This window comes from Sphaeramia orbicularis, chromosome 12 (genome assembly GCF_902148855.1).
Source record: "Sphaeramia orbicularis chromosome 12, fSphaOr1.1, whole genome shotgun sequence".
Classification (NCBI taxonomy): Eukaryota; Metazoa; Chordata; class Actinopteri; order Kurtiformes; family Apogonidae; genus Sphaeramia; species Sphaeramia orbicularis.
The window spans coordinates 66,395,019-66,409,272 of NC_043968.1; the positions used below are offsets into that span (position 1 = coordinate 66,395,019).

A 14,254-nucleotide genomic window follows, 5' to 3' on the forward strand; every position below is an offset into this window, starting at 1 on the left:
ATATACACATACACACACACTACCAGGCAAAAGTTTGGACTCACCTGGTTTTTCTTTATTTTCATGACTATTTCCATTGTAGATTCTCACTGAAGGCATCCAAACTATGAATGACACATATGGAATTATGTAGTTTAAAAAGATGTGACAAAACTCAAAGCATGTTTTATATTTTAGATTCTTCAAAATAGCCACATTTTGCTTTTATTACTGCTTTGTGCATTCTTGGCATTCTCTCAATAAGCTTCATGAGGTAGTCACCTGAAATGTTTTCCAAAAGTCTGGAAGGAGTTCCAAATGATGCTGAGCACTTGTTGGCCATCTATGGTCCATCTCATGTCATTTAATTAAGAAGGTGAGTCCAAACTTTTGCCTGGTAGTGTGTGTATATATATATATATATATATATTTATACACACACACACACACACACTCTACCGGTCAAAAGTTTTACAACACTACAATTTTTCCAGTTTTGTATTGAAATTCAAGCAGTTCAAGCCCAATGAACAGCTTGAAATGGTAGAAAGGTAAGTGGTGAACTGCCAGAGGTGAAAAAAAAAAAAAAGGTTAAACAAAACTGAAAAATAATGTACATTCCTGAATTATACAAAAAAGCCTTTTTCAGTGAACAAGAAACAGGTTAACAACTTAAAGCAGTTCTGCAGTATTGGAGGTTGGTCAAGCCTCGAAAGTTGGTGCTACCAATTCCTACAGGTGTCCCAACATTTCTTACAACCCCTTCTGTCTGCATAAAAGTAGTGTTGGAACACACTTTGGTACCATACCATTGTGAGCATTATTTGAACGGTATTGTACCGCAGAAAGTAGTGTGTTACTACAAAAATGGCGAGGAAAAGGCAAGAGACAGACCATCATAACACTTAAAAATGTAGGTCTTTCCTACAGAGAAATTGCCAAGAAAGTCAAGGTGTCAGTAAGTCCAGTTTCCCTCACCATCAAAAGGCACTCAGTAACTGGGGGAAATGCTGACAGGAAGAGGTCTGGCAGACCCAAAGCCACAACAGAATCAGACGACAAGTTTCTGAGAGTCCACAGCTTGCGTGATAAGCGACTCATAGGACAACAGCTTCAAGCACAGCTCAATAGTGGTCGTAGAAAGTAAGTCTCAGTTTCAACTGTGAAGAGAAGACTTCGAGTTGCAGGTTTGATGGGTCGAGTTGCAGCAAGAAAGCCGTTGCTGAGACTTCAGAATAAGAACTAGAGGTTTGCCTAGGCCATGAAACACCACCAGTGGACTACTGAAGACTGGCAGAAGATGTTATGGGCTGATGAATCAAAATTTGAAATCTTTGGTTCATCCTGCAGGACTTATGTACGCCATCAAGTAGGTGAAAGGATGGTTCCTCAGTATGTGATATCAACTGTCATACATGGAGGAGGAAGTGTGATGGTTTGGGGCTGTTTTGCTGGATCTAGGGTTTCTGACGTGTACACAGTGAAAGGCAGCCTGAACCAAAACGGCTACCACAGCATTCTGCAGCGCCATGCAGTACCCTCTGGGATGCACCTAGTTGGTCAGGGGTTCATCCTACAGCAAGATAATGACCCAAAACATAAGTCCAAGCTATGCCAGAGCTACCTTAACTCTTTCAATGCCATGGGCCGATTAAATCGGCTTTACGAATACAACCTTTAAAGTGCCACAGGCCGATCAGATCGGCTTTGGAGAACACGCCATATTTGTGTACAAACAAACCATCCACCCCCATTTCTTTCTCACATTTCGATGACGTTCTTTCTGTGTCCCCCTTTTGAGCCCAATCAGACGGGAATTTGAGGTCACGCGACCGAATAATATTTTTATATCTTTTTAATGTTTCTTATTCTCCGGTGTTTCATCAGAGGGAGCCCTCCATGCGTTCATGGAGGGCGGCTGTGGACTCCGGGGGCTGTGTCGCCTTCTCTCACTGGGGTCCGCTCCTTTCTGGTGGGTGGGGGTCCCAGTTGGCCCTCTCCCACTAGTTGGGATGCGGGGCTGTGTTACTGGTGCCTGGTCGCCGGGGTCGGCGGCTGCCTCCTGGTGCGGATGGCTCCCTGAGACAGCGCCTCCTAAATTGATGTTTTACTTTTACTTGTACATTTTTGTTCTGGTCTACTCATGCTCAGTCAGTCTTCTTAAGTATGTGTGAGCTTGTGGGTTTACATGCATATGTGTGTGTGTGTGTGTGTGTGTGTGTGTGCGGGTGTGTGCGGGTGAGTGGGTGGGTGTGGGTGGGGGGCGGTACTGATTTTTAAACTGATATGTAAAGCACTTTGTGCTACAGTTTTTAATGTATGAAAAGTGCTATATATATAATATATATATATATAAATAATTATCATTATTATTATTATTATTATTATTATTATTATTATAAATTATGCAAATTACGATCAATAATGAATCGGCTACGTCCGGTGCGTTTTGAATCTAATCAGCAATCGGTCGGATGTTACCAAGCGGTTTCCTGCAGGATTCTTCAAATATTATAAAAACGACGCGAAATACTGAAAAACGGCCAAATTCTGTGGCACTTTTAAGGCTTATTAGCCCCTTAACTGTCTGGCACCGAAAGAGTTAAGGAAAAAAGAACAAGATGGTACGCTTGAAAACATGGAGTGGCCACCACAGTCTCCAGACTTAAACCCCATCGAGCTAGTTTGGGATGAACTGGACAGAAGAGTGAAACAAAAGCAACCTACAAGTGCTACACATTTATGGGAACTTCTGCAACAGAGTTGGGAAGAACTTTCTGAAGAATATTTGATTTCCACTGTAGAATTTGATTATTTGAAATGCACTTCCTGCGGCGGATGAGAAGAGCCTCCCTCCCCCCTCCCATCCTAACCACCTTCTACAGAGGGACCATAGAGAGCCTGCTGACCAGCTGCATCTCTGTCTGGTCTGGGAGCTGCAGGACCTCAGACTGGAAGTCTCTGCAGAGAGTGGTGAGGACAGCGGAGAAGATCATCGGGGCCCCGCTCCCCACCATCCAGGACATAGCAGATAGCCGCTGCCTATCCAGAGGCCACTGGATCCTCTCTGACCCCCACTCACCCCCAGCATAGACTGCTCTCTCGACTGGCGTCTGGCAGAAGGTTCCGCAGCATCCGCTGCAAAACAGCCAGATTCAGTAATAGTTACTTCCCCCTGGCCATCAGACTGCTAAATGCCAAATAACCCCCCCCCACACACACACACACACATCCACCTACCTCAAAGACAATATCAGAATATCCTCTCTGATGACTTTTCCTCAGTGCACTTTTCTATATGGTCAATATTTCTGTGCAATATAAAAAATATGCGCCATAACTACCTCCTGATTGTGCAATAGCCCCCCCAGCTGCTACAATGTTTCTGTTCTGTTTACACAAATTATATACCGGTTATTCTGTTGTACACTATTTATTCTGCTGTTTACGTTCTGTTTATCTATTTATTCTTTATTGCACTCATTTATTGCACTCATTTATTTTGAGCTTGTTTTTAAAGTTATATAGACTATATTTTAATTCTGTGAAATCCGGAAGCCAAGCAACGACATTTCGTTGCCAAAATCTCACTGCTGTGTTTCTTTTGTGCAATGACAATAAAGGAAGTCTAAGTCTAAGAAAGAATTCCACAAGTGTGTTCAACTGTTATATCTGCCAAAGGTGGCTACTTTGATGAGTCAAAAGTTTAGAATACATTTTGGTTTCCAAATTGATTCCATAATTTCTTTTTTAACTTCAATTGTTTATTTGTTCTATGCTTTAATTTCATAGCACACTGAGACATTAAACTGCATCATTTTGAATTAAAGCTATACCGTATGATGTGGCATTTTTACCCTTTTCTTTTGTCATCTTAAAATGCTCCTAATAAGCGTGTGTCAAATTAAAATGTAAAAGAAATCCACCAGGTATTGAAACTCAAAAATGTTTAATTCTCATATATTTCTGATAAAAGTCTGACCAATCACTTTATTTGGTCCAAATGAAATAATTAGCCAAACCTGGCTGAGCCCCCTGTCAATCATCCATTATGGCCGTCCAACATCTGATCCATTATCGCCGTCTCCGCATCTGATATGTGTCCGTCTGAATCTGACTCTTCACTGGTGCTGTTCCTCCTGTCACTGACCACAGTCTACTGTCTAAGGATGTTTGGATAGAACTGAAATGCACATGTGGAAGGAAAAAATGGATTCATTAACAGAAACAACAACTAAGGAGAACAAACAGGAGTCTGATGAATGAAGGATGAAAATAAAAGTCCGGAAGTCTGATGTACTGGACTAAACAGGTCTGCATAAAGGTCAGCTTTTATGACTGTGGGACTCATACAGGTGCAATTACATGGTGTCACACAATGTAGGATTATGTAGGATGATAAATGTATGGACTATGAAACCTCAAATGTCCACGGAAAATTCGCGGAGGCCACGCATTCACAGTGCGTGCGCCTGTCGCCTGGGCACTTCATCTCCATGGGGCATTGAAGACACTGACCCAGTGCTGCACAGACCACACCCTTAAATACAGGGTCTACTGATGGAACAGGAGCCGCGGGCCCGCGGCAGGTGGATGATGTATCTGATTATTGAGGGAGGGGTCCACAGACACACCGAAGTGGACCGGATCTCCACCTCTGCTTCCTCCGCGCGCATCAGGTGAGAGGAGGAGAGAGGAGGGGAGCCTCAGAGCTCAGGCAGAGGGGAAGTGGGCGGGGCTTTGGAGGGAGGTGGGTTGTTCATGTTCAAACTTTTACTAAGTGCTGTGAGAAATGCCACATCGGTAGGTATAGCTTTAAATTCTGGAAAAATTGGGGTGTTCTAAAACTTTTGACCAGTAGTGTAATACACAGACAGACAGACGGCAGGGAGGGAGGGAGGTAGCCCTGATAAAGGTGGAATCATGATTCCAGAACGCTACATAAAAGGAACACTTGTTCCGCAACTTAGGTGTGATGTTTTGATGATAGCGACCCTCGCGCTGGAGAGACAGCAGGCACATATTAAGGCACAGGCATGGCTTCATGCCAGGGGTGTTACTGCAGTTTCGTGCCATTTTCACCTAGAGTAGCTGCTGCAGAGTCCATGCCAGTGCCTTCAAATACGCCCACTGTCTCTCCGGCACCGGGGGGATTTAAAAATGAGCTCAGGTTGTGTACAGTAAAGAAGCATATCAACGTGACCAGAGAGATGTTGAACTGGGGATACACTAAGATCCGCGAGCTGTTGCCACTTCGAGTGGAGGACTCTATCCATGTTAACATTTGTGGAACGGTGAAAGTCTGGAGACTCATGCTCGGGTATTTCTGACGTGGAAGTGGTAAGTCACACTATATGCTGCGCTGCGTCACCACCCCTTTGATTTGAGAGCGCAGATCTGCTGTGTAAAAGTCCAGACTATCTCACCTCTGTTACTCCTTTGGCTTGGCTGTGTAAATCGGTCAAAGGTGGAAAAAAGGTGGGATCACCATCTCACCTTTTTTCCAGGATCTCTGAGTAAAAGTGGCTAATGACTGCTTTAATACTACAGACTAGGACATTTTTAAATAGCCACCACTCACAATAACCACACTGACTTTGAAGAGTACACAGAGGCTGTGTTGGCCACTTTGAAACACAAAACAACACACCAAGTCAAAAAAAGACCACTCCTCCCTTGGACGAGCAGACCATGTGTCAAGCTCCAGCTGGCATGAAGAGGACCCTCTCCAGGATCAACCCATGCACAGAGTTCCTACAGGTTTCTAAAATTTAAATTTAAGACTTTTTAAGACCTTTTTAAAACTACTTAGAACAGAATTTAATGCCCACTTTACAGCCTATTTCATGGCCATACTAGCAAATATTTGTGACTCCTAGAGTTTAGGAAAATGTAACACTTCGATTCTCACCATTCAAAGTAATTTCTCACCAGAAGCTGCAAAGTTAGCGATAATTGGTTCCTAATTTCAATATAAACTGTCGGATTGGAACAGGTGGAACTGACTAGGCTAACGTTATTTTCTTTGCAGCTTAGACATTTCCCAGACACATTTTAACACAATGACTGCATTGTGGTGCAAGGGGTGTACAGAGGTGTACTGAACGAATACATGTAGCCTATGTGAAGAACGCAAAGACTCGGGAAGCAGGGTGGTCAGAATCACAACCCATATGCAGGGTTTTCCCTATACACATTCAGCATCAGAGTTCAACATTCCACACAATCACCCCCCAGCAGTTAATCCAAAAACTCAGACACTTGGGACTCAAAACCTCACTATGCAACTGAGTGCTGGACTTTCTCATAAGACAGCCACAAAATGTACAGGTTGGCAGTAATACTTCAAGGACCATCATGCTGAGAATAAGGGCCCCACAACCTGCTGCTCCTCACCCTGCTGACCCATGACTGTGCACCAGCCCTCTGTACTAATCACATCATCAAGTTTGCAGATGACACGACCATGGTGGGCCTCATCACCAACTAAACACAGTAAACTACAGAAATGAGGTGAGCACACTGGTCTAGTAGCGTAAGGGCAACAATCTCTTCTTGAATGTGGGGAAAACAAAAGGGATTGTGGTCGACTTAAGGAGAAGACACTCATAGCACCCCCCACTTACCACCAACAGTGCTGCTGTGGAGAGGGCGAGCAGCACAAAGTTCTTGGGGCTGCATATCACAGGGGATCTCTCCTGGACAGACAACACCACATCACTGGCCAAGAAGGCTCAAACTACGGCTGCACAATAAATCGATTTTAAATCAAAATTGGATTATTTAATTAGGGTGATGTCTACTAACAGGTAATCATCAAATCGAATTTCATCTCTCTCATGTCTCAGGAGCCACGCACCTCTGGGCTATCGTAGGCTCCTCCTCCTAACTGTGACTGCGGTCTCCACAGTCTTTGATGTCCACATACCGGTACAAAAATGGTGTTTGCTAAGGAGAGTGAGAAGTTTATGGCTAAAAATACCAAGAGCAAGTCGGTTGTGTGGAATTGGTATGGCTTCGAAGTTTCTGATGAAGACAAAACCATTCCTCGCTGCAAACTCTGCTTGAAGTTGGTATCTGTCAAAGACAGCAACACAACCAACTTATTTCAGCACCTCAAACATCATCACATGCCAAAGTGGGAGCAGTGCGTTGCATTGCAGGCTGCACACGAAAATGACATGGCGGCTAAAACACCACCACCAGCTCGCTTCATTCTCATGTGGTATCCCATACAGCAAGACAAAGGCCAAGTGGAAAAAGAAAGGTGCCCACATTGTGACATGAGATATTTACACAGAAAGATGGTAAACAGAAAGATTATTTAAATATTTATGTACATATCTTCACTGGTTTTTTCCAAACAGTGCCTGTAACACTGCAGTAAAGCGGCAGCAAAAAACTAGTTAAAAAACACAGAAAAATCATTGAGCGCTATCTTCATCTTCCTTCTGCGCATTGAAACCACTGCAGTTGTCTTCTTCAGTGTCGGAGTTGAACAGCCTCAGAAAGGCTCCGTCACACACCTTCTCAATCTCTCCTCTGTTGTTGTTCTCAATGGCACTTATGTGCAGCAGCTCTATTTCCTTCTTGGACAGAAAGATCGATTGGTTTTAACTTAAAAGCTGCATCATATGCCTTTCTTCATGTGTTTTCCATGATGAGAGTTTGTGTAAAATGATTGTTAAAAGTTAAGCTTAAAACTTCTCCTCTTCACATCACCTCTTCCACCTGTCTGTCTCACTTTTGCACTTCCTGCTAGAGCGCCCCGTGGAGGCCGTTAGACCGTAAGAATCTATACTTGAGCTGCATCGTTGTATAAGCCGCAGGGTTCAAAATGAGAAAAAAGTAGTGGCTTATAAGCCAGAAAGTACGGTACTTTATTTATAGGTGCCTTTCAGGACACTCAAGGCCACCGTACAAAAGTACACTTACATTCTTTGATATTCTAACATTTTTCTGGTGACTGTGTCTGCACTTTATTACATACATTGCACTACTGCCCTATCTGCTACTGTTGACAAAGCTGTTGCTGTTTGGTTCCATTATACACCTCCTCACCACTACGGTATTCCATCTTAATTCTCTTTACATCTTGTGGATCTAGTGAACTGACAATAACAAATCTTTGAATCTTGAATCTTTGTCATTGAACTGTGGTAAAGGGCTATCAAGAAAAAGGAGTGAAATATTCTAAATGTAACATGCACTTAAACAGATATTGGAGTTTGAGGGGGCCCTTTCTCAGGCCCTGAACTAATCCTGTCATACATCCAACACCAGCATATTCAGACACCGATAACCACAATCTCAGCCTCTTTCTGACTTAGTATGCAGTAGATGGAATTAAAATTCCAGGTTATTTACCTGCATTTGTTCCTTGGCAGAATTTAATTTTGTTATTTCTGGTCACATATGAGTGAAAAGATAACATTTGGACCCACATGGGGGCCACTTCTGCCTGCAGTCTAAATGGGTCTGCAAGTGCATATGTGGCCCTGATGAGAAAGCCAAGTCCTGAAGTGTGAGCAAGTGTTGTTTAGACCAAGTCAGACAAGCAGACACAACAAATTACAAAAGTTTCAAAATTCAGTTCAATTTTCCATAATCCATATATCATTTGTTCACTAACTTTTTAAAATCAAAGCCAAAGCTGAGGAAAACGAAGACACAATAATTTCTGCTTTCAATATTCATTCTGAAATGCCAAAATCAAGTCGGGATAATGAGTGCTTGCATTGCATTTCAACAAGTAGCATGATCCAGAGTCACCATTTACTTGTGGAAGATGTTAAAACAACACTGTTTCTAAGTTACATTTCTATGTAATAAGATTTATTTGAACAAAAAATGTAGTTCCTGATTATAAAAGTTCCTGGGAATCTCATGGAAAAGGGGTTAAAGATAGGCAGATGCTGACAGAATGAATAAAAGAGCATGTACCTGGTGATGGGAGACTCCAGATCCACAGGCTTCTTCATCTCTAGAGACAGAGCTGGAGCACCTTGTTCCTCTTTATATCCTGGGTTGATCTTGACACGGGGACTTCCTCTGGATAAACACACATGCAGAGGTCTGATTTAATACTGTGTGTAAAAGTAAAAAAGTGATAAAATCCCAAAGTGCGCACAACCCATGAAGCTGAAAAGGATAACCAAATATGCCCAGACTTGCCCCACTTCTGCTGGCATGCTGTGTAGGAATGTAAAACAACACACAGACACAAAGACACATAAAGGACATGGAACATACAAAACAGAAACTGGAGGGCAAGTAAAGGAATAATATATTTTCAGGTGGAAATATTGTTTCTACAGATTTCTCTATTGTTTTTTTAATCACATCCTGCCTTTGTAATTCTCAGAAAAGGTACCTTTGGCGATATACCTTTAGACAATACAATGCTTCCAGCTAGGGATGGGAATCAAGAGCCGGTTCTTTTTGAAAACCGGTTTCCAATAACTCGATCCCTTGGAATCGTTTGCCTGCCTATTTAACGATTCTGCTAATCGATTCTGCCACGCATGCATGATGACATCACATGCATCCTGCATTGTTTTGGTCAGAACATAGCCAACATGGCGTTGAGGCAGAAACAGTTCAAAAAGATGACACCAGGGCCACTTGGAACACTTGCAAAGCTTCCATTTCTTCAAAGGGAGGAAATCCCTCTAATACGCTCAAACATTTGTCCACGCAGCATGTGATTCATTTACAGGAATGTCATGTATTTGATACGCTACTTAGCGACACTTGTGAATCTAGCGGCAGAGTGAATACCAGGACGTCATCTGGGCCCAGTTCCGGTGCAGGCAACAAATGTCCTGCCCCTTAAATAAAAGTTTCTGAAAGTAGGGAAAAGGAAACTAGGTGCACAACAACAGGAGACATAGAGGAATTAGTAAAGCGTTTTAAGTTTCACTTTCACTGTACGGTGCCCCCCCCCACCCCCAACTGGGCCCAGCATCATCAGTTATTATCATTTGTGCATACTGTTACAGTGTTTACTGTGGAACTGATCTGTTGGTGTGGTGATGTAATGAGTGTGTATGTATTTGATGGGTCGAGTTGCAGCAAGAAAGCCATTGCTGAGACTTCAGAATAAGAAAAAGAGGCTTGCCTGGGCCATGAAACACCGCCAGTGGACTACTGAAGAGTGGAAGAAGGTGTTGTGGACTGATCAAACCTGCAACTCGAAGTCTTCTCTGCACAGTTAAACTGAGACTTGCTTACTATGACCACTATTGAGCTGTGCTTGAAGCTGTTGTCCTGTGAGTCGCTTATCATACAAGCTGTGGACTCTCAGAAACTTGTCGTCTGATTCTGTTGTGGCTTTGGGTCTGCCAGACCTCTTCCTGTCAGCATTTCCCCTAGTTTCTGAGTGCCTTTTGATGGTGAAGGAAACTGGACTTACCAACACCTTGGCTTTCTTGGCAATTTCTCTGTAGGAAAGACCTACATTTCTAAGTGTTATGATGGTCTGTCTCTCTTCTATCGTTAATTGCCTTTTCCTCGCCATTTTTACAGTAACACACTACTTTCTGCAGTAAAATGCCTTTCAAATAATGCTCACAATGGTATGGTACCCAAGTGTGCCCCAACACTACTTTTATGCAGACAGAGGGGGTTGGAAGTATTTAAGAAACGTTGGGACACCTGTAGGAATTGGTAGCACCAACTTTCGAGGCTTGATCAACCTCCATTGCTGCAGAACTGCTTTAAGCTGTTAACCCATTTCTTGTTCGCCTTTTTGTATAATTCTGAAATGTACATTATTTTTCAGTTTTGTTTAACCTTACCTTTTTTTTTTTTTTTTACCTCTTACAGTTCACTGCTTACCTTTGTACCATTTCAAGCTGTTCATTGGACTCGAACTGCTTGAATTTCAATACAAAACTGGAAAAATTGGGGTGTTCTAAAACTTTTGACCGGTAGTGTATGTATAATAAGTTTAATGTGATGGCGATGATTTTTTTTATTTTTTATTTTTATGAAATGTTTGGTGTGGCGGCATGGATTTTGCTGTGCTGTTGCGCCACAGCAAAATCCTTACAAGACCACCGGAAACACTGCTGTATATGTTATAGTTTCTGTGCAGAGATGGAAATTTAAGACAATTAATGCAAACACACCGATTTGTACTCTTTTATTCCCTCATCCAATGAGAATCGACAAGGAATCGGATCGATAAGCAAAACTGATAATGGAATCGGAATCATTAAATTCTTATCAATTCCCATCCCTACTTCCAGAATTGTGGCAAAAGTTCATAAAGTTCTGTTCAATATGATATAAAATACTGACAGCAAAATAAGATTCATCACCAACATCAGTGGTCAACTTCATTAAGGCTTTTATGGTTGAATGGAAGCAAATCACTGTTGCCAAAGCCTGGCAATAGAGATGGAGTTGACAGCTGCATCAGGACTGATTGTGTTCTAAGTTACTGGAAGAAGTTGACCACATGTAAGCACATGGTGACTGGGAGTACATTTGTCCATATGGTGTAACTGGTCAAGTAAAATTAAGGTACTAGTTTGCCAGTGGGTTGTTTCTGAGCAGCATCCAGGGATCAACTCCAGATCTAAACCTGTACTTTGGTAAAGGGCACCAACAGGAGACTAAACCTAGCATATGTGGTTTGATGGCAGAGGAAGTGGAGGAAACAATCAATCAGAACTGAATCTTAAACCTTTCTGATGTGCTGTTGTACATCTTTTGAATCAGACGTGTTGACCCCTAGCTCTTAGAATTCCTAATTAATTAAAAACCTATGTTAAAATACTATGCTTTGTGCAGTTATGACGGATACAGGTAACATTACATGATACAACCTGTATAGAATGATACCAATGAGCCTTTGTGTGTCAAATGCATTAACTGGTGTGTGTGTTTATATATGACAGTTTGTATGTATGCTGCACTCACTTTGGGTAGACAGGCTCATAGAGGTACTTGTCATCCCCTCCACCCAGCACATCAAACAGGAGGATGTAGCCTTTGGCAGTCTGAAAACAGAGAGGACTGTCAATGAAAAACCACACCAACACAGTCTACTGCATACAATCACTGAAAATTTTGCTGTTGAATATCGAGGTAAAACGAGTGTCACATTCACAACAAAAGAAAGAAGATAGACAGGAGACAACCTATTTGGCAGTCAAGTAATTTTAACCTCACAGATTAGATTTACATGCACAAAATATCCCAGTATCTCTCCTTATTCTAAAGACATACACGGCTGATAAAAATAAATATTTCATTACGTCCTGTTTACATGCACCTATGCATGCCATGATTAATTTTTTCAAAGTCTTTCTACTGATGTCAGATGTTCCATTGTGCAAACTCAGCCTCCTACAATTAAGTTTCATTTGCTCATTTGTAAAACCTGTCCTCTGGCATAATAGCGTTTCTCATTCTAAACAGAACTTAACTTTTCTTAAAAGCATCCATCTGTACCAGAGATGATCTTTGTCTCTGGTAGCGCTGACTGTAAATAGAGCCATGTGTCACACCGTGCAATAAAACCCACAAATGAGATGCACATTCTGAATTTTCAGCCAAAATATAGTGACTCCTGTGAACATTCTAAATATTATCATATTGAGGAATAACAGTGACACATTAAAGTGCATGAACATGTACCAAGAGCAATGCTGTAATTATCTGACAGCCAGATAAGTGTTGATCAGAATTTTATAGAATTTTGTTGTAGATATGAAAAAGCTGTGCAGAATATTTATAACATGGCTGAGGCTCTACTAAGAAAAAACAAAAACAAAACATTTTTACATAAATTAAATGCTATCTGAAATTTTCCTGTACTACAGTCATAGACAGACTGAGCTGCCTGCTTGAAAGCTTTAAGAATTTTATTTTTAAAGCAAAACATGAAACAAGATAAGTCTGTGTGAGTAACTTCTAAATATTGCTTTAAATATTCAGTTACATCTACAGGTACACAGTTGCATACTGATATTGATCTACAAAGAAAACTTGAAATACGAGATATCAATCTATACTGATTGTTCAATGAATTAACAACATTTTAAGGATACCAAAAGTATTAATTTTAATACTGCACTGACTTTATGTCTTCTGACCGACAAATTGCACCGTCATGTAATTCTCCAAATAAATCTGTAGATTATATGTGCAGTTTTCAGTCTCCTGCTAAGTAGATTTGGTAATTTGATATAACAGTAGATGTAGGCCCACAAGAACACACACCACGCTGTCAGGGAAACTGCTGAAATTAAGACTGTGGAATGAAACATGACACGAAACCTGATCTAGAGTCCACTGCCTGCAATTGTTGCAGGCAGTGGACTCTAGATCAGGTTTCGTGTCATGTTTCATTCATGCCACGGTTTTGCTATGGCTACACACTATAAGACTTGCACACTGTGACAAAGAACCATAGTGAGTTCAATGTACAAACTTTTAACAGCATTACATTCCTTTGTGCTTCAGAGATACTGGGATATTTTGACAGTGTACTGAAGAAGTCCTTGGCTTTTTACCCCCTCTGCCTGCCGAAGGGAGTATTGTCGTCAGCATGTTTGTCCATCTGTGACATCTTGTAAACTCTCTAACTCTGGAAAAAAACAGCTGGAACCATAAAATGTTTACCATACATTCATCATGTATAGAGCTTGGATAAGTTCTGAAATGTGTGACCTAGACCTATTTTGTGACCTGCTTTTCCTTTCTGCATGTGTACAGGAGGGGGCACACCACAGTGTGCAACCCACTGGTCTATCCAGCTGTTAGGTGTGGATTTTGAGAAATAGTAAGCACATTTGAGATACGTCTGGACCAGTCATCTGAAACCATCAGGAAAAGACGAAAGGAGGAGTATGCTTTTTCCAAAAAGACACGGAATTCCCATCACTAATGCTTTTATGGTACTGAAAAACTGTGATGGTCAGAGAAAGAATCTGCACTCAGGGGTGAAAAAAAATCTCAAGCCTGAAAATTTTTCTTTAGGTCAGGTCATGATGAATGGGTCATTGGTGGGCCTACATCCAGCAATTTGCAGGTCTGCATGGGAGCAAATTAAGAAATCCTAGGCCCTTGAGCAATAAGGTCTTATGGACCCTCAACCACCCAAATCATATTGAATATACACCATGCAAAGAGGGGTTCCGGGACCCTTCCCCGAGAAAATTTAGAAAATTATAGCACCTAAACTGCCTTTTCATGGAATGTCAGATGGAAAGCACTCGTCTGAGTATTGCAGACATCACAACAGATCATAAGGTGGCAATAA

At 41.7% G+C, this 14,254-nt stretch overlaps 1 protein-coding gene across 3 annotated transcripts in view; it reads right to left on the reverse strand.

Annotated features, from left to right (window-relative positions):
• ric1 (RIC1 homolog, RAB6A GEF complex partner 1) overlaps positions 1-14,254 on the reverse strand; it is a 155,023-nt gene that overhangs the window by 55,311 nt on the left and 85,458 nt on the right. For all 3 annotated transcript variants that reach the window (XM_030149116.1, XM_030149115.1, XM_030149117.1), the window contains 2 exons: positions 11,908-11,987; positions 8,923-9,030 (listed from right to left, as the gene is read on the reverse strand). In XM_030149116.1, the coding sequence (XP_030004976.1) occupies positions 8,923-9,030; positions 11,908-11,987 (188 nt within the window). The remainder of the gene's footprint in view (positions 1-8,922; positions 9,031-11,907; positions 11,988-14,254) is intronic.